General features: G+C 41.2%; 1 protein-coding gene across 1 annotated transcript in view; it reads right to left on the reverse strand.

The window, feature by feature from the left end:
* ATRN (attractin) overlaps positions 1 to 23,430 on the reverse strand; it is a 158,242-nt gene that overhangs the window by 18,454 nt on the left and 116,358 nt on the right. Inside the window, exons 26-27 of the mRNA XM_074865423.1 lie at positions 14,740 to 14,818; positions 2,429 to 2,536 (exon numbers count right to left, since the gene is read on the reverse strand). Coding sequence (XP_074721524.1) covers positions 2,429 to 2,536; positions 14,740 to 14,818 — 187 coding nt within the window. The remainder of the gene's footprint in view (positions 1 to 2,428; positions 2,537 to 14,739; positions 14,819 to 23,430) is intronic.

Consider the following 23,430-nt stretch of genomic DNA (forward strand, 5'->3'; position numbering starts at 1 on the left):
TTTATGTATTACTTTTATCCCCTATCCAAATTCTCCAGGATGATAAAAAACTATATAAACCTTCCCAAAATTTAGCAACTCTCCTTGTCATGGAAAAACATCCTTGTTCTACACCCAGATCTTCCAGCAGATTAATTACCTGCTGGCACAACAGTCCATGTCCACATTCCCTACTTGGCTTCAGGTTACTGTACAAGGTTTGTGCCATTTGCCAGAATCAGACCGTCTCATTTATGCTTCAAGTTGATTAAGAAACATTTGTACGAGTTATCAGCACAGAGGGCAATTAGCAGTTGGTAACAATTTCTGGGTCTAAAAAACGGACATCTGTCCACAGTCTTACTTATTATGCTTAAAACCGGCTTCTCCATCCGTTCTTGAGTAACCCGAGGGGGTCAGACAAGTGAGATATGGAAGATGACAGCAGACATGGGAAAGCAAGGAAGCTTAGCTGCGAGTGACAGAAAGATGAAATCCTGTCTGTGGTGCTGTCTGTGGAAGCACTTCAAAAGAGAAGAGTTCAACATTCCTATAATCAAAGAAGAAACTGAAAAGAAAACAAAAAACAGGGAGGGATGGAGCAGAAATCGAACAATGAAGCCCAAATGAAAAGGGAAGAAGCACTGTCAGCTGAACGAGAGGAGAAATAACACACTAACCAGAACATATGAGATCCAAAGTTTACTATTGTCTCTGTAGTCTGAGTGCAGACAAACTTGTCAGAGATCAGAAAGTTTGGGAGAGCTTTGTTCTGGGCCCGATCCTACAGGACAGGAGCTTACAGTTAGCTTATTTCCAGAAAATGGAAAGAGGGGAAGGGAAGTCAGAGAGACAGACTGCAACCCAAAACAATCAGCAGCCAGGCTACAGCCACCCAAATCCGCCCCCAGCCCGATGGGAACATCCATACACATCCCACGGCTTCTTCGATGAAGCAATGAAAAAAAGGCTCACTCTAATTTGTTGAGTGACAACCCAATTTTAAAAGCATCTATTTCAAAGTCTCGGTGAGCTATTAGCAGCTAATGACTTCCAGTGCCTATCATCCTTGTAATAGAAGTAGAGAATTTATAAAAACTCAGAAAAAATGAATGATCTGGAGTCAAATGAAAGTCAATGAGGAGTAAAACCACTCAGAGCCTCCAAGGAAAGGTCCCAGAGACAGGTCAGCTTAGCTGCCCTGTCACTTAATTACCCCAAAGTACTGAGTACCTTTGAAAATTTTACTTTATTTTCACTACACTGCAAGGTTCATCTCTGTAAAACAGGGACGATAACCCCTGATTTCAGAAAAAGGTAACGATTAATTCACGAAGCACTCACATATGGGGCAATGGCAGGAATCATTGAAGCTAAAGGTTTGGATGGAACACGGTAAATAACCGGAACAAATGATGAAACTAAGACAATACATTGAAAAGCTTCTACATAGTGTCCACCCAGAACACGCTGTAAGATACCAATCAGGTGGAAAAAGTGTTAGAACTTGCCATAAAAGACTATATTCACATATAAATAAGGAAGAGCTAAAGCTACACAGGAAATCTTAATTCTGGCATCTCCTGATACTAAGGCCAAGACTTAAATATTATTGCTCACCAAACAGAATTTCTGGGGTCAGATTGTTTTAATGCGCTTTACAGTAATTAAAATACACACATTTTTTATAGAAAAGCATAACTTTCTTTCTTGTCACAGTAACAGAAGGTGAGAAACTTTGTGCCTGGACTAATGAGGAAGACTTCCAAAAAACTGAAGTCTAAACAAAGCAAAACAGCTACCTTAGACAACAAAAAATAATCAGTGTTCTCAGGTTCTTAAGTTTTTCTTTTTGTATACAAGTCTAGCTAGTCAAAGCATCACATTAAAAAGTTCTTTTAATTCATTAGTCTCCTTTTAAATATGCTTCTCCTAAAAATACAACATGTTGTGTCTAAGAACATGCCAGCCTGGTGTAAGACAATGATTTCGCCACACTCCTATCTGCGCATCACAAGATGTATTCAAACATATATTTATAATCAGAAATATGTTAACACTATTACAGTACACAGACACAATTATATTCCTGTTTGCTTTATCACAGAAAATGGTTTCTATTTGCAGCACCTATAACTATTTCTAGCCAAATGTTCTACGGTTTAAAGCTGCATTCTTCTCTATTACAAGGCATAAAAACTAACAAGGCAAACACAAAATCTCATACCCTACACACAGTATAACTTTTATCAAAACCAGCCCAAAAGTTGTAAATGCATATCTGAAGGGATAAAAGCAAATGAAAACATTATCTGTTGGCCCTCCCGGACTTTCGGTTTCTTGCAGGTATATAACAACTGGAAGATTTGGAATTGTTGTGTTAACTACAGTTTAAAACAAGCATCATGATTAATTGTGGTAGGGCCCATCCTAAAGCACCAACTCTCACCTTTATGCTTCCCCCAATGAGATCTGGCGGCTCTTCATCTGTTTCTAAGGCAACGTTGATGGAGGCAAAGGGGCGACTTGCCATCTGTTGCATCTCACGGAGTAGTTGCTAATTTAATAAACAGAAAAATATTATTATCATATTGTTCCAACACAAAGATGAAAAAAACATGTATCTGAGAGGTTCTACCCAATACGAAGGGATATCAATGAATATGGAAAAATAACCTCCTGGTGTTTTAACGAGTTTAACGGTACAGACAGATAATTGTAAATATTCACGTTACCGCAACTTAACAAGTTACTGCAAGTAAAGCTACATGCAGAGTCTTAGCCTGAGTTGTTTGTGAGGGAAAATCCATCTGCTTAAGTCTCCATAAAGTAGTTATTTACTTTTTAAGCTGTGATACCCCAGTTGTTTGTCATCACCTGTTTGGGGCATGACAGGATTGACTCCATAGGATTTGTAGGAACCATTTTAAAATTAAACTAGCAGCAGTACGTAACTACTGTAAAAAAGAATTTGATATTTTTTATAACCACACTAGCAAAATGCTGTCAGGCGCCTATTGAATAATCATCCTTTTTTATTGTTTGTTTCCTTTCTGAATGCAGCAAATGTATCAAATGGCAAGCGTGTCCTTGTTGCAGTATGTTTTGTTAAAATAGAAAACCTTTTTCTGGGTAAATCTCTGCAAGCCTTCATGACAAAAGACATCTTTTTATTGTACTCTTAAGCACTTTTAAGCATTACGATGCAGCTCTCTTTTTTTAAACACACAAAAAAAGACACTTCCTCTATGGCTGGGCTGGAAACAGCTTTATAGTTTTACCTGAGCTGTGGACACACTTCTTTTTGGCTTTAGTGGCTAATCTCTAAGACTAACAGCAAGCTACACAACCTGTAAGTGGATGCAGAAGCCACAACCCTAATTCCCAGAAGCAATGGGTTTGATGCAACTCAGTGCCCCTATTTAATAAGGAAAGAGGCATACACTTTGTAGAGCGTGTAAAAAACCAGCAGTCTTACCCTTAAGTGCAGCAATGGCCTAAGACCACTTGTTGTACACAGCTTTACAGATTTAGCAGTACTGCTTAGCTGCACCAATACTAGTTATACTCTTTATACTTTTAAGCTAGATTGAGGCACTACCAAAGGCCCTCTATACTTCCCACCATAACCACCTGCATTTCCCCATTAATTCTGGGCAATTGGACACTCCAAGCCCTAAATGATCATTTATAGCACTCAAAAAGTGCTAAAGAAATCACCACAAAATGCATCGTGCCCCAAATAACCCAGGAAGATATACTGCCCACATCCAGCACAGCAGAAGAAGACAAAGCACACAGGATAAAGGAAGATGCTGCTATCTAGTGTGTAAGTCATTTGGACAAAACTAATTACATCATCATTTTCCTGAACTCATAAACCTTCTATGGTCTCTTCTTTACCAAGCCATCTTTTAGTTGTGGTGGTTTTTTTGTGTAGAAAACTGAAGACTCCTGCTGTAAGCTTGGGGTTCAGGCAAGGTGGCAGGAAGGCAATGGGGTCAATGCAACTAAGCTTGGGGGGAGGTATATAAGACTCTTTCGTTCTCAGTTTAATAAAAAAAAAAATATAAAATTGCACTGCCATAGAAGGCAAGTGGCAAAGTTTTGCTTACTTTCTGAAGGGAAAAAAAAAAAAAAAAAAGAGAAAAAAAGGCATATTGGAGCAGATTGTAGATAGTCAAAAAGCAAAACCACCCAACGAATTCACACAAACGGAGCTGTATGAAGCATTTGCAAGGAAACTTGTGTATAACTCACACTTGGGTAAAAGAACGCGAGGAGTTTTCGAATATTTAGAGCACACCAGCAGATTGCAGACTAAAGCAAGTGTGAAACAGATTGCTGGGTTGTTGTTCCTGCAATTGTCCCCTTCAGCTATCATAAAGCGCTTTGTTTAATGGCTATAAAATCAAAGAACAAGCTGTCCTGATGAAGATGTCCAAGAGACTTACGAACTAAAAGCTATTAGCTCTTTGAAGGAAGTTTAGTTTCCTAAAGAAAATGTGCTATTTGGCAACATGACTCCTACTGAAGTCAATAGTAGCTTCAAGAAATAAAACCCCGAGCAGCACGGCGAAGGCAGAGATGTGCTACAACACGAGCAGTGGGAAAAGCAATGCTGACAGCATCGTTATTTTCTTCTTTTCCTGAACTGGCCAAGGAAAGCCCTCGCTTTTGGGGTTGTCCCAAAGCCAACTGACTCTCAGCATAATCACGGCCAAACCAGGTAAAACCAAAGGTCCAAGCTGCAACCAAAGCTGTAAATGCCTACGGGAGAACATGCTTTTCCTAACATCAGTTTCTGGTGTAGCACAAGTCATGTTACAAAATTCCTCCCCAAAATTAAGAATAAATTTGAGAAATAATTAGTCTGTAATCAGAATGTCACTCTTTCCCCCAAGGCATGCACGGAGCATGTTTAATCTGTGCACGTATATATCCTTCGATATTTGTTTTGTATGTCAAAATTTTAATTAAAAGATTTTACTGTGTTGTAAGGGAGAAATTGTGGCGTTTCCCTAGCCAAGACATTGAGCATGTCATTAGAAATCAGCAGCAGTTAACATCAAGATACCCCAGAACCTGGCTTACCCTCATTCCTAATGATTGGCTTTCTGAGATTTAAACTAATGAACCTCAATATTCTTTCAAGCAAACCTTTGCTTTTTACATCATGCAATTAATAGGACAACCTGGGAATATTTTAAATCACTTGGGTCTGAAGAGGGTTTTAAAGGCAAAATGTTTGACAGGCTTACAATAAAAACACATCAAAAAGCGTGTATTGGAACACACCACTGGCCTTTAATATTTAAGTAACCGCAAACTGTGAGAACCTGCACAACTTTCATTTGCATTGATTTTTTTTTTTTGGTCACTAATAAGTAGAAAAAACTCAGTCCAAAAAAAAAATTTAAAAAATCACAAATTAAAGCAATCGCAGAACGGGGAGTGTTGAAACAATGCCTGAAGGTTTTGGTGCAACCAGACACTAAGAGGACCCGACAATAAACCAACTCCACAGTCTCCAGTGGAAGAGAAAAAGAGCAGGGAGGTGAGGAGACCACCGGGGTTGTTCATCTCACAGCGCCCAGGACTAGAGGTGCAGATCCAGGAGCGAACGGTGCAGAAATGCAGTGTTTCATACCAGGGATTCTCAAAACTCATACATGTTGAGTAATGGATAATCCAAAATGAATAGTGTTTTACTGATGGGAGAAAAACCACCAGAGGAATTGAGGAAAACCTTTTCATGCAGTAGCAGAGGCTCTCACACAAAAGAAAAACAGCTATGCAGGTTACCAGGTTAATTGACTAATATAACCTATGCTGTGTTTTCTGACAAGAAAAGGCCGAACATTTTATTCACGATAATAAAGCAATCACCAGACTCTGTATAACCATCCTGCTACCATCCATCTCAGCAATTGCCCCCTGCAGAGTCTTTTTTACGAGCACAGGGCTACAGTTCCTTTTGGGATGAGGCTCTGATATTTTCAGCCATGGAAGGATGCTGGTTTTTCCAGAAGAAGCCACATGTCTTGGATTTTATTTGCTCCTTATAAAGAACAGCTTTAAAAAAAAAAAATCTAAACAAAAAAGCTATCTAGAACTTGTAATGAACTCAAGTTTTTACGGGAGTATTTCATCTCAGTTTTCAGAGAAGGGAAAAAGAAGCTCAAGGAGGAAAAAACCATGGGTGAGCTAACTGAATGACGGGCACGGACACGCTTTGATTTTAAGGTAGAGTAAAAGAGAAGCAAGCAGGACCCCACAGGAAAGGGAACAAAATATTTCCAGCAGACAGGACATACTCAGGCAGGGTATCAGCAGGAATGTCTGGTACCACTACCACCAGTCTACGGTCGAATGAGGTGAACTTTAATAAGAGGAGCCAGAAAAGAGGAATAGTCTAAACAGGTTTTTTTTTTTCCAGGAAATTTGTAGATATAATCCTTCAAGGCATTTCTGAAATTCAGATCTTTCTGGACCCATAGCTTGTTTTGAGAAGTATAGCTACTGCGGGCATCCTCAGGAGATAACATTTTGGTTTTAGAAGAAATTTCGTTGAAGATATTTCAACAGAGCAAGCTACATGTTCCTTCACTTTGATGAGACAAGTACGATTAAAGGTCATCCTTTGAAGCTTCATATTACAACCTCCGAGGCTGCAATGAATTTGAGATGGTGCTCCAAAGTTAAGGCTATGATAAGCCTCCTGCTGAACTGGGTCTCTACTGCCGTATTTCTGTACCACCATGAAAAAAATCAAGCTTCCCTCTCTTATGAACAAGCAAAATCACCAGCTGGGTTGTCCATACTGTCCACAGCCAACTTTAAAAACCAGGAGACTCTGAAATCAGCTGCGTGTTTTGGACCACTACCCTGCCTGTATTGCAAAGATAAATTGTTCCAATGGGCCAAAACCCAGAGACCTCACAAACAACAGCGAGTTTCAAGAAAGTAACAGGTCCAGTGTCATGGAAAGAAAAGAAAGATAAAGATAATGAATCAAACCAACCTGTACTCTTATTAAGATGTTTAGAAAGAAAAAAAAAAAAATATTTTGAGGCAGAACAGAATATTTGGGATTTTCCTGTATGGAGCCAAAGCGTAGAGCTCCACCACACAGAGTATAAAGATGCCATTCTCCAACGTGGACTCAGCAACTCTGGCTGGTGTTTATCCCCCCCAACTGAAGCGAAACAGAGGGTGATAAGAAAACAGAACAAAGTTGTCTGCCTCTTCCTGACCTGTCTTTTAAACAGCATCAATTCTGCAAAGTTATTCAGGGGTGCCAGTCCTCTTACACGTTCCCTCCAAGGCTCTGCACAATGCACAGAACACACAATCCAATCCAATATCTAAAGGTCTTGCTGCACACACTGAGCAAAGGATAACAGAATTCTCCCAGTGAGGCTTGTTAGCTCTGACTTGGCCACTTACTAACCAAAGTCACAGTGATTTTGTTGAGGTCAGAGAACCTTCTGTCCTTCCAAAACGTAGTGGGTAGAGTGGTTGCAATGGTAGACAGGCATTTTTATCCGATTCCTGCACATCCTGCGTTGCTTTAAGAGCTTCAGTTGAATTCAGAAGGTGGCTCATCCCATTTATGCACAAATACATATTTGTGTATGCACATAAACTATCAACTACCTATTTCCAGGCATGACTAACTTACAAAACCTTGCCTGGAGAACCTGTCGCAGAGCTCTCCTGTAATGACATCTGCCAAAACTGCAGCTCGCAGGCTGCTGACAGCCAACGTGGGAAGGGGACACCACCCTCCTGGGGTTCCCAAGGGCCTTTGGAGAAGGTGCCCTTCCCGGTGGCAACGGCAGCTAGACAGAGCTGCACGCCTGCGTGGCCAGCACTGACGGGTGCTCAGGCAGTGCTGTGCATTACTTTGAAATAACATATATATTCTGCTGTGGGAACCTTTGCTTTATGTTATAGTTACTTAGTGACCTTGGGGGAAAGAGGAGAAGACAAGGGAGTTACCTACAACATAAAAAAGAACATCAGCAAAGAAATAAACATACAAGATATAAATACTGCAGGAAGATGAACCACATTGTCTCAGAAATAAGTGATTTAAGGCATTTAGCCACAATTACATTAACTACCATGTAAGTCAACAAACAAACAATTTTCTCTGATGCTTCCATCATCATTGAAAATTAAGTTTTTAAGCCCCTAGAGCAGTGCACATATTAATGTTAGCTAATTAGTTTTGTAACTGACTTTGCAGGCTATGTTGAAAGATAGAGGAGGAGAGAATTAATGTTCAAATGCTTCTCAACAGGCATTTCCACACTTCAAAACTATAACAAACCAGAAAGCAAAGCTGCTGGGAAGTTGCCTCATGCTGAAATGACAGAAGATATTTAATTCAGGGCTGATTAAGATAAGTAAGTTATTCATCATAATCATGCCCAGTAGGAGGGCACAGAAAACCTGACCTTTAATAATAAGAAGATATCATTTCTTTTTAAAAGACCAGAAGTATATAGTCCATGCAGACTAAAATATATACCACTACCAGATAATTACACAATAGCAGAGTGCACCTTTGATTGACTAGAGCTCTTCTAGCATAATTATACAACACTGCTTCTCTCCCTGATTTTTCCAAATAGCTAAATTAGGTACCTGTACCGCTGATTCCTATCATCAGAGAGAGACCCAGGAGTCTGAAATGACAACGGCTTCAATACACAGGCATTTGTGGGGCTTTTTAAACAAGGCTGAACTCTCCTAGAGCTAGACTTGATAGTCTAGCTTCACCATCCCAAATACTGGCCAACAGCTCTGGTTTTGGGATATACTAAACCCAACTTAATTCTCTAGTGGCAGCACCACTAAAAGCACGTGAGAAGAGCTCAGCTGGATGCCATCACTGTGTATGTGATTGCCAACCTGAGATGACGGCGTCCGACACGGACATATTAAAGCTACAAATGATCAGCTGTTAACTGGCCTGAAAAGTTCTGTAACTGAACTGAAAGTTCAACCAGAGATGAGCTCAGTTCAGCACAGAAGTGAGAGTAGCCTGTTCAAACTAAAACGGACCATCAACCTGCCCCTAAGCTGGAATTTCTTGTCAATGTTAATATTTTGGGATGTTTCTCATCTTCAAGGCATCTCTTATTTCTGCTACAATTTCCTTCAGTTGGTGACCAAAGCCTCACAGATCACTGCAGAGAGCACGCAGCATTTGTATTTTGGAATAAGGCTACAGGCGCTACGAGTTGGTTCCCATTCATAGATTTTAAATTTAGGGATAGAGCAAAGTTACGATTATTTGATCTGACCTCCTGCATAGTATGAGCCACCAAATTGCACCATGGGATTGACCTAGAAAAGATCTTTCCAAAAGCACTCAAATTCTGAGCGCCATGTTTCTAAAAAAAAATTGTTGGCATTGCTACTCTTGCCATTAAAAAGAGGAGAAAAACAAAACAGCTTTTGACTTTTTTACCCCCAGCTGCAGAGACTGGGTGTTATGCCTTTGGCTGATCGTTTACAAGACCCTCATTCTCATCGTGAATCTTCTATGATTCCTTTTCACAGACACAGACTCACATCATCAAATCTCAATATGTTCTTCCTTGGATAAAATGAGTAATTTGTGACGCTTTAGTCTCTCACTTATCTTCCAGATAACAAATTAATCCTGCAGTGTTGTTCTGCACCATCTGCAACACCCAAGACATTGCTGAGACCAGAGTGGACACAGTACTTCAATAATTAGTTACACATAATGCTAATACTGCTCTTATTTTATTACTCTACTTATAATCGCAGCAACTGGGAATTTACATACGGTTATTAAATCACCACGGCCACCACCATTTCAGTCTATTGTCCAGGGAATAGGTATTCTGGGAAGTAAACTCACCTTAACTATTTAAAAAATACATACACAGGCTTCTGTTTCACACTGTAGTGAGACAACTGAGTATGCTAATCATGTAATCTAGACCTCCTTACAAGTTATCTGCTTGCCATGATTTCTCACTCTTCCAATTCATCTTTTCTCTACAAACTACACTAACGAGTAGTTAATATTTTCTTCTCGGCTGACAGACACCGAATAGCACTGTTGGTGCTATCGAACGAGAAGGCCTACATGCCAAATAACTGCTGGGAGCTTGCAGAATACAGCAGCAAATTTCGGCACCAGCACATCTCATTTCTTACAAGCCCTCCAAAGCACCTGAGACTGCCCAAATCTAGGGACATTTGTAGCCTGAACTTTTAATGTTCTTGCATAAGGCCGACAGTAAACCCTTCCAAAACACTACTGGAGTCTCTAGACAGTGATGAAGATCCTGATTTACAGTTACAGTTTGAAAATATTCCAATCCTGAATCCTTTTCTTTGACTAAGGATGCCCTAAATCACAGTCTAAGAGAGAAGATAGAAGAGATGAATGAAAGACTAACAGGTGAGAGCAGGAAGGGGAAGAAAACGAAGGCAGGGCAATAAATAATAGATAGCACACATCCCTTGGAAAGTCTTTGCTGTAAAAATGAACACAGAAAACTGCCTGCCTAAGCGGTATTCAGTGTTCATGGACATGACAGCAGAGGATGCCAGTGAAAAAAAGAAGTGCTGCTACGTTTTGAATACACTTGGGAGGGAGAAAGGTTTCAGCAATGAGGTCAGGAAGGAGAAGAATAATCCCTGCAGTAAATCAATACACCAAACCCCTCCTGAATAAGTTGGGCAGTGCACAGAGTGAAAACATTCAGTCCTGGATAGTCTTGGCAAGAAAGGAAGCAAAATGTAAACTGTTTTATGCATGTTAAGGGTGCAATCGAGCTCTAGACACCCAAATTTAGTTATGCCTATACGTGCTTGGTGTTGGTGCTCCCAACACAGCTCAATGGGGCACAGAGAGTGATCCAGCTGACCCTCACGCAGTCAGTTACACTGGGTTGGCCAAATCATTATCCACGCTCTATTTGCTGGAAATGTTAAGAGGAGCTATTTCTTGCTGAAAGTGGAGGAGATGAAGCAGACTGAGGGTGAAGAGAATAGGATTTGGATGCTAAAATAAAACAATAGGACAGAAAATTCACGACAGCAGATGAGCATATTAAATTTCTAATGCCACTCTCATATTTTGTGCATTACTCTCTATTACCACCTTGATACATTTAACGTGTCATTTTCTAGAGACAAAATAGAAATGTTTCCTATCCCTATTTCCTAATGTCATTCACCTCATCCTAAGCCTCCTATAAAAGCTGCCTTTTTATTTCCATTTTCCCTCTTTAAGATGCCTGAAGATACTTAAACTCGGTGCTCACTGGAGAGGGAATAAACACACAATTTACAATCCCATCTCCTCCATGCCTGATATGACACAAATTGTTCCCATTTTTACTTCAGGTCAAGTTTTATACTCTGCAAGGCCTGAACTTTTGCTCAGTGCTCCAAACTCATTTTCCTACACCTATATATTTGCTACGCTGTGTTTGCACACCCAGAAGACCCTTTAGCCAGAAGGTTGAAGAACATCAGCACTGACATGTGCAAGCAGCTGGTCAAAGAGGATTAGCTGCAGAAAGGGGAAAAAAAAAAAAGTCAGGAGAATCTGATGTATTTTACAAGATTCTGATGTAGATTTTGGATTTGTGGTACACTGCTTTCCTGGTAAGGAGTAATGCAAATGCAGTTTAGCAAACGATGCTGCTCTGTTCCATTAACCTGATACACCAAGCACTGCTGCACAACTTCTCCCAGCACATTTTCTAAGCAATATTGTCTGAATAATTTTGACTACTAGACCTTTCAACACACTCCCCTTTCCTGTCCTATACATATCTCAGATTAAGCTTCAGCTATCTACTTCTCACTCTGCACTGTGATAAGCAGTTAGGCACTTGCAATGCTTATACTGGAAGCAGAAGTGATTGATAGCTTGGAATTACCTGCAGATTGCATTATATTTTACTTACTTTTGGGTTAAGATTAGAAAACGCGCAGAATTACTGCAGCACAACCCATGGGAGACAGGCAACTGTAACGTGACTACTTCTAAAAATATAGCCCAAACCAGAGAAATATCTTCCTCCAGGGCTGCAGCATATATTAACTTAAAGCTTACAATATGCTGGTTGAATCGGGTGTCCTGCCGCTGCTGCTTAATCACCTTTCACCCTGCCTCTAAATTGTAATATGGTGGGAGGAGGTGGTCTCCATCAACTGCGTCAGGAGTTTATAGAGGGAGTGGAAAAAGCAATAAACCAAAACCTGTGTTCCCCAGTCCAGCCTGCAAACTCTCTGACCCAAGACTCCTGAAAGGGTAATGGAAAGAACCAAAGAGAGAAGCCACTTCCAAAGGAAGAAAGAATGGCAAATTTAAGTGTCACACACTTCAAAACCATCCTCAGAACAACAGATGGGTAAGCCTGTGTACACTTAAGAGTTGCAGTATTGTATTAATCATTATTTTAACTACTAAAGTTTAAAGGGAGCCTTGACAGGATTTATTGAGAGTCACAGAATCACACAGAATCGTCTAGCGTATAAAAAAAAAATCCTGCAAGCTATAAAATCATCTTAGATAATACCAAAAAGTCAAAGAACTTTTGGGCAGACTTTTGTTTCTGGAGACAGTCTTTATTAATATATCTAATAATGGCATGGCAAATATTTAAAAGTTTCCTCAAGTTTTACAAGTATTTCTAACAAAAGAGGAATGGAATAGCAGAAATCTATGAACTACAAGATAGAGCCACTAGATGAAAATGAGGAGCACGACAAGTAACAGCAAAAGACAGGAATCTGCCAGGAAAATAACACAGTGATGAGCTGCCCATCAAATAGCCACACGTGTAAACTGAATTTAGACTAAACCACACCAATACGTTGCTAGTACTCCAGCTTTTTTCCTCAAAACATACATCAGACTGAAAGTAATTTATAGAGACATGTTTCATTTAGGCCACTGCTAAAATATTTTTAACTGAGCTCCAAAGCACAGTATTTACTTCTCAGTCTATATTATACATTCCTAGATAACATTTAACCCCAGGAGCCAACAGGGAACGTTATGCTGACTCCAGCTTACTTTCTTGCCAAGAAAGTGAGAAGGAAAAAAACAGCCACCCTAGTAAAAATTTATCTACCATCAGAGAATACAGAAACCTCAAAGACTTAAATTATTTCAAAGATTAAGGGTTATCTCTTTGAAAACCACTGATTATATTACGCATTTAAGTTCACTAGTAAGAGCAAAAACATCTGAAGCAGAAAGAGGAAGAAGAGGACAAGAGTTATCAGACATCATCCCGCTTTATTATAAGAAAGAAGATCCTCAGACTGAATAAATTTATACAATTCCTACTACTGCACTGGAAAGTACATCCAGATATAGATTTTTGAAGATATGCAAGAAACAGGCACTTGCACAGAATTTCAGCACTGTAAAAAATAATCCCCAGAATATTCTTGATCAACTACTACGTATGAATAAAACAGTCTTCAACAGGTACATGCAGCTGCCAAGAGCTTCATCCCAGCAGGACACCTGGGAGGAAAATCAGTGGGAACAGGCAGATTTCACCCTAAAATCCAAAAGCGGGGGAGAAACACACCTCACTCCTTAGGGAAAGGTACTTGCTCTTGGGTGACAACGTATAGACACCTACATATAGAAAGTACACATGGACTCCCCTGAACAAAGCCTGGCTTCTCTCATTTTGCATACAAGAAAACATTGCACAAGACAAAGCTCCTAAAAATAATCCCAGGCACAGCCCAGCCCAAGCTCTGCTGTATTTGTACCTTATACAGGGCTCTGCCTTCCACAGATTTAGTGCTTACCACAGCAAAAAACCACCTGGGAACGTGTGGTTGTCTGCCTTGCAGCACACAGGACTTGCTTCTCTACACAGCTCTACTACACATTTCTGCATTTATGCTTAAAAATGAGAAATAAGGACACGTTCTTTATGTTATTGAGGGACACTGGCCATCCTAGCTCGGTCACCCTGCGTGCTTTGGGTGTAACACGAAATTAGCTTCAACTGAGAAGCAGGAAAAAAGGGCGGTGAAGAAAAATCCCCAAATGCATCAGGGATAAACAAGGAGGAACCATATTTTGAGGGGTGTAAAGCACACATTTTTTACATGTTGAAAACAAGAAAAAGTTGGGAAGCTGCTATGGTCCTTGGCTCAGCGAAGAGGAGAAAGCTCTAGCACTGGAGGTTGGTTGCCTTTTTAAGCAGTACATTACAGCTTTCTAAGTCGTGGGTGGCTTCTCCCACCTTTCTCTTATACTACTATGTTCCAGGGGGAAAAAAAAAAAACAATAAAAAAAAAATCCCACAACATTTAGATAAGCTTTTAATTTAAAAATGGGGATTAGCCTTTTAAAAATCAGATTAAAGAGGGAGCTAATGTGGTTCAGAGCTTCAGTGGAGAAACTTCCTTTTTGAGACAGAATCTCTTAATTTGTGGTGGGTTTGTATTTATGCTGTCTAGAGTTCTGGGAACGCAGGACACTGACCCCTATTTTTTGTGCTTCACAGAAACTGCAGCATCAGGATACTAAAATAGCATCATTTGTCACTGAAACTGTAATCAAAAGTACACTATTATAAATCCCCAAACAGAAGCATTTATAGATTAGTGGAGCTTATCCTTAACTGAAGGTTAATGCTATGCATATGTGAATAAATACAAGAGAGAACAACTATAAAAAGTCATTTAAGAGATAGCATTCAATTTTGTCATTTCAACCTCTCTTCGTCGTGATGCCCAGCAACTTTGTTTAATCTTCCAAACCACAGCTGCCACCAGGAGCAAAGACAGGAAACAACTGTAAAGGAAAAAAAAAAATAAATCTTATTGTCCTTGTTCACAACATAACAGCAGCTAAAAAACTCTAGCAAATAAAAAGAAACCTAGACTAAAAGTCCATATAATACTTAGAGGTACTTTGATGAAAGATAATATAGCAGTGCAAGGTGTTTTGCACAGTTCAGTGCTCACGACGCCTGGTGAGGAATGATGCACATCTATTCTCAGAGAAAACCGTTGTTCCAAAGTTACCTGTTTGACCTCCTCATACACTATCCACCAATTTTCACCAGGAAATCAGAACAGTAAGGCTGAAAGATTTAATCAAATTGGAAAAGCCAGTATTGCCTATCTTTGGCCATATTTAAAGTGAAAGGATAACCCAAAAAGGAAAAGCCTTGAAAGAAACAGAGAAAACCGAGTATCTTTTCTTTTTCAAATTACAAAAATAAGGATATAGGAGTTGGATTCTTTTTAAGTGGCTGTTGCAGAACTACAAGCATTTCTTGATTTCCCCAAATCTACATTGCTTTTCTTAAATCTGAAGAGGAGAAAAGGATGAATAGATTTATCAACTTCTAGGGAAAATGCAAAGAAGCAGATTTAACAAAAAGCAGTTACAATAATAAGAAGAATAATAAAAGGCGACTTTATTGACAGTTACGATCTTATCACACTGAATACTTAATGAGCAACTTCAAGGCACACAAGCTTTCTAAGATAAAAATTTTTCCTTTTGTGTATCTGAACCTCAGTGAAAGCTTCTCGTCAAGTACCGCACTGATGGGTAAGAGAAAATGTCTCCCAACCTCCCTCGCCACACTCTTTATATTTAAAGAGAGTGCTTAAAGGAAGATTAACCACAAGAGATGACTTATTTCCTAAAGTGCACTATTCACACCCACCGCTGTGCTCTGTATGCCTGAAGAGGGATTTCAGTTGAAGGGAGAACTGCTGTGCCCCTCTCCCTGCCTCTGGGCACGGCTCGGTTCTCGCTGTTCTGGGGCTCCCAGTGGAGACCCACAGCCATGCAGGAAAGACAGAATCACAAAATCATTCAGGTTGGAAAAGCCCCTTGGGATCATCAAGTCCAACCATCAGCCCAACTCTACAAAGTTCTCCCCTACCCCACATCCCCCAACAGCTCATCCAAACGGCCCTTAAACACACCCAGGGGTGGGGACTCCACCCCCTCCCTGGGCAGCCTATTCCACTCTCTGACCACTCTTGCTGGGAAACTTTTTTTCCTCATGTCCAGTCTGACCCTCCCCTGTTGCAGTTTAAAGCCGTTCCCTCTTGTTCTGTCACTAATCACCTGGGAGAAGAGACCAGCACCAACCTCTCTACAACGTCCTTTCAGGGAGCTGTAGAGTGATGAGGTCTCCCCTCACCTTCTCCTCCTCACACTGAACAGTCCCAGCTCCTTCCATCGCTCCTCACAGGATTTATTCTCCAGGCCCTTCCCCAGCTCGTTGCCCTCCTCTGCACTCGCTCCAGCCCCTCGAGATCTCTCTCATATTGAGGTGCCCAAAACTGGACACAACACTCCAGGTGTGGCCTCACCAGTGCAGAGCACAGGGGGACTATCACCTCCCTACTTCTGCTGGTCACACTATTTCTAATCCAAGCCAGGATGCCGTTGGCTTTCTTGGCCACCTGGGCACGCTGCTGGCTCCTGTTCAGCTGCTGGTCAATGAGAACCCCCAGACCCTTCTCTTCCACACAGCTCCAGCCACACCTCCCCAGGCCTGTAGCCATGCAGGGGGTTGTTGTGGCCCAAGCGCAGGACCTGGCACCACAAGACTGTGGTGGGAGGAAGACCATGACCGTTCAGTACTCCCTGCCTTTGAAAACAAACTCAGCCCTGCTTCCAAAAATCAATCCTTATTGCAGATCCCCAAACTTCTTATTTCTAAACAGTACTGTGGCTTCCACTGTGCTCTTCCACCTTACTCATACAAACATCCATGACCCCGACGATGACTTCTTCTACTTGGACGTGAAGCCACAGTTGTACTGCTGACCAAAAATCCACAGCTTACGATGATGGATGGCATCTCATCCCACCAGTGCCCTGCTGTTCCCTCTCTTCATAAATGCTGCCCTGTTTGCCTTACACGAGCTGCGAGGGGCCGCCGATTTTGTCCTTCAAGCACTACTTCAGCAACTTTACAACAGCAAATCCTTTTGCAGAGAGAGGAATGCAAAGATGTAGAAATATTTATCATTAAAAAAAGGACAGACAGCAGGAACCATTCCCTGAGATGCAGAAGGAGGAGAGCCTGTTCCTGATTACCTATCACTATCCATAGCCTATATATTATGAAAACTGTGTGTGATCGAGCATGAAACACTCAAGGAGCAGCCAGTAGGCAACATGACTATATTTTTCAAGCTTAGATACGTACAGAAATATGTCTTACTATCATCTAGTATAAGATATTAAAAAATTGGCACTTGTGTGACTTTAGCATTAAAACATCTGCACGGCTTTAAAAGACTCCTACGGTGCCTATTTCTTTATAAATTTAAGCAGGATCACTAAGAGATTTGTCTGGCCTTTTTCATTTGAAGAGGTATGTATTCCAAATCACTTCCCCAACATTTTCTCTAAATGTTAAAATCTGACATTACTTCTCTGTAAAAGCCTGGCCATTTTTCTGCAACTACAAATAGTTCAGACAAGCACTTTTAATGGCTATTTTATTTTCCTTTTTGAGAGGTACTGGATTATTACTGACTTTTGCAGTAAAAAACCAATGTGCCCCCATTAACTTGTAAAGCATATACATGAAATCTTTAATTGCTATTTTGGTAAAGAAGCTAACATGTATTATTCATGATTGAGGATTTCATACCTTTAGCTTTCCCTTTCTTTCCTGAAGCTCCCCACTGCTCTATTAAGTGCGATAGCCTTCTACCACCAGGAAACAGTATTCCTCTTCTGGACAAGGTCACGTTTGGACTAGATGGATTTCTACTTATGCCACACTTGAACAGGCACAAGTGAATGATGGACTAGCAAAATTTTTGAGTGCCCGCATTTGTCTTGGGACTCCTGTTAGCTCCCCATGGCATGAATGCCACCACACTTACTTGGTGGCTTTGGGTAAGCTTTTTTCCTTTTTTTAAGCTTCCTTTTCCTCAAAGAAACCTAAAATCTTCCTAGGGTGCAATGTTTGCTGTATCTCTGAGATCCAAAGAGGACAGTGCTCCCTAAAGAGCAAAAATCCAAAACGTATCCATGCAAAACCAGCACAGCTGAGACCATGAGCTAAATCTTTGGTCTGCTTTGTTTTCAGCAACATTTTAACATCATTGCACAAATGGAGGGTGGAAATAAACCGAAATCTTCAAGGCAGCAGGGACAACTGTTCCTGGCTCCACATTTAATTTGACCATGAAAACAATATTCAAAGCATCTGCAGGAGTCCCCAGGACAGGCTGCCAAAGCGCAACGCCTGCCAGGCGATCGCGTCCACGTCATGAGAAGCTTCACCTCAGGACAAGGCATTTTAGATGCAGCTCATGGGCAATGGCTACTGCCATAGCTTATCTGAGTCTACCTCCTCGATACCCCTTTATCTAGGAAAAGGAGATGGAAGTTCAAAGGATGGAGGAAAAAGGCCAGATGCTTCATCAATCTCCAGCATCTCTGTGTTCTAAAGACCCATTTCAGAGAGATTTACTTTCAGGAGTTTCAAGCACACAGATGAAGCTACTTTGTGCTGTGCACAACCAGCAAAGTGAATGAGATCTCCACCTTTCTGTAGGTGACCCTTCCAAGACGTATGTGCTCCATTCACATGTATCTATCAGACAGCACCAGGAACCTACACACCGAACTGAAGATACGTGTCAAAACATGCTGAACTCCTATGAGAATGGCTCCTTTTTAGGAAAAATGTGACCTCAGCAAGTTATAAACGTCAGGTATGGACCTCTTATTTTTGGTTGATTTGAACATGGTATCTCCCTACATATTCATTTACTCCCTTGGAAAAGAAAGCTAGAGTGGAGAACTAAGAGGATCACCTTTATCCTTACACTAAATCCTCTTTCTGAAATTGCACAAGACTGTACATCCCAGAGTCTTTCATGGGTTTTTCTTTCCTGCCTCACTTCTGGCACCACAGCCAAGACTTTCTGAAGAAAGCACAGAGAGGAATTAACAATTAAGGACTAATAAAAACTCCTTCTAAAACACTCACCACAGTACCCTCTATTTCAGAGGAACAGCACCATACATCTTTGTACCGTCACAAGGAGGCAGCAAATACCCACAAAAGCTATAAAATCACTAAGGAAATATATTTTCCCCCTTGTACTACCTCCCCTTGGCAGCACTTGGGGAAGAATAAAAGGCAGTGCCTGCTTGCTGAGCTGCAGTCCATCACCTGCTGGAAGAGCCCTGGGGGAGAGGGAAGTCAAGATCTATCTGCTGGGTTTACTCAGCCTAAACCATCCTGAAATAAGTTAAAAAGACCTGTCCTCGCATCAGTAGCTTTAAAGAAGCTTTTTTTTCCTCCATACCTTCTCTTGGAAAGCAACTGTGTAAATATGGAAGCAGTAGAAGGGAAGAGCTGCAGGGAACAAGAGCCGTGTTGGAAAATGATTTGGAGCGAAAGCCTATGGTGGTTGGCAGAGTCTTGGTCAAAGGCCGTGCTCTGCCCTGCTTTCTCCTGAACAGCCTCAGCCATCTCTCTGCCAGCTACCAATATCCACCCATTTCCAAATGGCTTTAAAAATAAACCTTCCCTGCAGGCCTTGCTTTACCTTCTCCTTCTGTTTCTTTCTTTCTCCTCCAAAAATAATAGCCTACCAAGAGTCTCCTGTTCATTCAAGCCTTCTCTCTACACCTCCCCCATCTCAAACAATGTTTTTGTACAGTTTCTCCTCACCCGTCTCTCTGAAAAGAGGATAAAGGAGACAGAAATACTCCTGAGCTTGTAACATCCCAGCGCAGTCTGTACGCAGTCCTGCAAATGTCACGCACAGGCGAAGCGGCACATCCAGTGGCTGTACCTGAACTATCAGGCCAGTTTGAGAACAGTTTGATTTTTCCAACAGAAAAAGAGGAAACCAGAAAACTCAGATGTGAAACCAGACTGGAAGGAAAAAGAGCCATCTAGAGACATCTAACACCCCCGAAGAGTTTTTCATCCCAGGGAAATTTGAACGTGACTCCTCATTTGGGTCAAGTTCTATGAAATGCAGCTTTCAGTGGCCTATACAAGTTCTAAAAGTTTGTATTTATGCAGCATAAATATTGTAACACAGGGAGAAGTTACATTTACATTTTACAAACAATATTCTATTTGATAAATACCTTACGTAATTCTTAATTATTTATTAGATTATTGAAATGCAATAAATAAGCAACGTGGCTATAAGTCATCTCCCCTCAGATGGCCTCAACACATGCACTAATCATTAGCTGATAAGCCTTCAGCGCTCTTTATACCACAGGGTATGCCCACCCTGACACAAAAATCTGAACTTAAACACCCTGTCTGGTTTTATTATATACTCTAAACTCCTCTTCATAGCAGAGAGGATATTCTCTCCACTCCAGGTATCCTTAAAAATCTTCAAACAAGTATGCTTTCATTTTTAAATGGCTGGAAAACTTCATCAGCACTTTGATATGATGCATTCTCACGAGGAGAGAAGAAAATCCATCTGGCATATTAGGGCCCAATTATTAAACTCTCCTACAATGTTTATCAACATCAGAGTTGCTAGTAAAAAATGGCAGTTTTAAATGCCAAAATATACAGCAGCTTCAATACTAATATGCTTTAACATATATAGGTCACTTAATAATTTCAGAAAGCACCGCAATGATTACTAGAAACACATCCCAAATTATTTTGATGAATTGGAAGCTATTTAAGTGCTATTTAAAAGTAAATTTTAATATGCTGGAGAGTTATAGGACACATTTTTAAGTACTCGATGCATTAAACCTCAAAATAATTGGAACAAGTACATAATGCTGAAGGAGTGCGCAGGGTTTGCACGGTCGGCCTTTGCCAAACAGCTATCTGCAGCCAACAGCAAACCAACAGATCTGATCTACAGATTTATGACCTTATCTTTCTGCTGAAGACGGCACCAAGGTTTAACAAGCCATAATCCACCTTATTTGCAGCTGGTGTTTCTTTTGGGTCTGTTTTAAAAATCTACTTACTGGCTAGCACAACCAGTCTGACACCCTGTAAAATGGTGGCAGCTTCCACAAACACAAGATCAGCCTAACTAGAGGTTTGAGGTCTTTTGGGAAAGCAGGTATTAATATATCTGTTTTTTTGTTTGTTTGCTTTGGGTTTTTTAATTTTTGTTCTGCTTTTTAGGGCTCAGATTTGCAAGTCCTTCTATGATATCACAAAGGGCATAACATGAAAGGGAAAAAGTCATCTTGCAGGTCTGGAAGATGGAGCTTTAAGGAAACACATCAAAAATCACGGGACACATGATGAAACTGGAATGGAAGTCAGTGTTATTTTGACCTCTGTTTTGACAGTTTTTCCCTCATACTGTTTGCAGGCAGGAGAAGAAGCCACGCCGAAGGCAGGGACGTCTGAGCAGGCTATAGCTATGCGTGGGACTGGGGACCAAGCACGGCGCTGGCCCTGCAGCCTCCTTCCATTCTCAGTTCTCCTCTTCTGTAGTCTCTGCACTAACCTGGTCATCTTGTTAACTTAACCAGTGAGAAATACCCACAGGAATTGCAGACAAAAGTCCATGGCACACCCTAAAGAGGACACCTACGTCTGGTAACTGAACTGCTCTTTGGTGTCCATCAGCTGGAGACAGCACACACAGAAACCTAAATTAAAGTGTCAAAGCTATACACTAAATCCCACTCAATAAACGTTTAAAAACCCAAAGTGCTTCTATCACACCCCAAACCACTACATTGTCACAGGAGATTTTAGAGGCCAAAAGTATAAAAGGGACCAGATAATGATGACACTAATTAATGGAGGAGAGACCAAATGGCCTCACCGCTCTGGTCTGCATGTGACCATTGTGAAAGACAAAGTAAAGAGTGATGATGACAACATGGGAAGAAGGAAGTCATGGATGCTGAACTGTTAAATGTCTTCATTTTGTTAGAAATAATGTGAAGGTATTCCCAAGCGCTTCCGTTTCCTTGGGAAAAAACAAAAAAAAAAAAGGGGGATTCGGACTATAGTTTAGGCACATATTTAGTAATGCCATTTGTGCTGCAGTAAGAAATTATTTAATAAGGAAAGAGAGTAAATAAAATATCTGCAGCACAACTCCAGATTTAAATTGTTGTAACAGGCCATTCCCATTTATTGAAAACACTGGGCAAATGCTTACAGCCAGGAAAAACAGTATACAGCACATTAAACCATCTGTCTGGCTGTTGTACAGAGACAAATACTGCTCCCTCTGAAGTTTTTCTGGGGAACAAGTCCAATTATTTGCACCAAACTAAAATTACACTATTTGATATTCAGACCTTAGAAGAGGCACGTGAAGTTTCATGTGCCACCATGAAAACAGAAAATTGGCAACTTTTGTTCCATTCATGAAATACACCCATTTCTCTAACAATCATTGTAAGACTACGACAGGTTTACAGAGTCAGCACTGAACACCCCTAGAAGGACGTTTCAAGGGCAGACATGAAAGATGAGACATACAGCAGCCAAGAAATGGGGTGAACTGCGCACGTGAGGACACAGAGGTGCAGTAGAAGACATCAGAGGTCTACTGTAAATCAGTCTAACATAGCTCAGGATGAGATCAGAATCATAGAATGGTTTGGGTTGGAAGGGATCTTTAAAGGTTATCTAGTTCCAACCCCCACCCCCCACCCTCACCCCCCACCTCCCGCCCACCCCAATGACCAGGGACACCTTCCACTAGATCAGGTTGCTCAAAGCCCCATCCAACCTGGCCTCGAATGTTTCCAGGGATGGGGCATCTACCACCTCTCTGGGCAACCCGGTCCAGTGTTTTACCACCCTCATTGTAAAAAAAGTCTTCCTTACATCTAGTCTGAATCTACCTTCATTTAGTCTAAAACCATTACCCCTTTGTCCTATTGCTACAGGCCCTACTAAAAACTCTGTCCATATCTTCTTTAGAAGCCCCCTTTAAGTATTTAAAGGCTGCAATAAGGTCTCCCCAGAGCCTTCTCCCAGCTGAAGGTGATTACATTTAACAAAAACCTCAGAGAAAAATCAGTTATGTGCATTCATACTCTCACACCCACAAATGCCAGATATATTGGCCAGCTAGTCTGGCCAACACCACTTTGGCCACAAGAACCCCCAGCAGCGCTACAGGCTTGGGGAGGAGTGGCTGGAGAGCTGTCAGTCAGAGAGGGACCTGGGGTGTTGATTGACAGCCGGCTGAACAGGAGCCAGCAGTGTGCCCAGGTGGCCAAGAAGGCCGATGGTATCCTGGCTTGTGTCAGCACTAGCGTGGCCAGCAGGGACAGGGAAGGGATCTTACCCCTGGACTCGGCACTGGTGAGGCCACCCCTCGATGAGTGGGTTCAGTTTTGGGCCCCTCACTCCAAAAAGGCCATTGAATGACTCGAGCGTGTCCAGAGAAGGGCAACGGAGCTGGTGCAGGGTCTGGAGCACA

This window comes from Strix uralensis, chromosome 4 (assembly GCF_047716275.1).
Source record: "Strix uralensis isolate ZFMK-TIS-50842 chromosome 4, bStrUra1, whole genome shotgun sequence".
NCBI lineage: Eukaryota > Metazoa > Chordata > Aves > Strigiformes > Strigidae > Strix > Strix uralensis.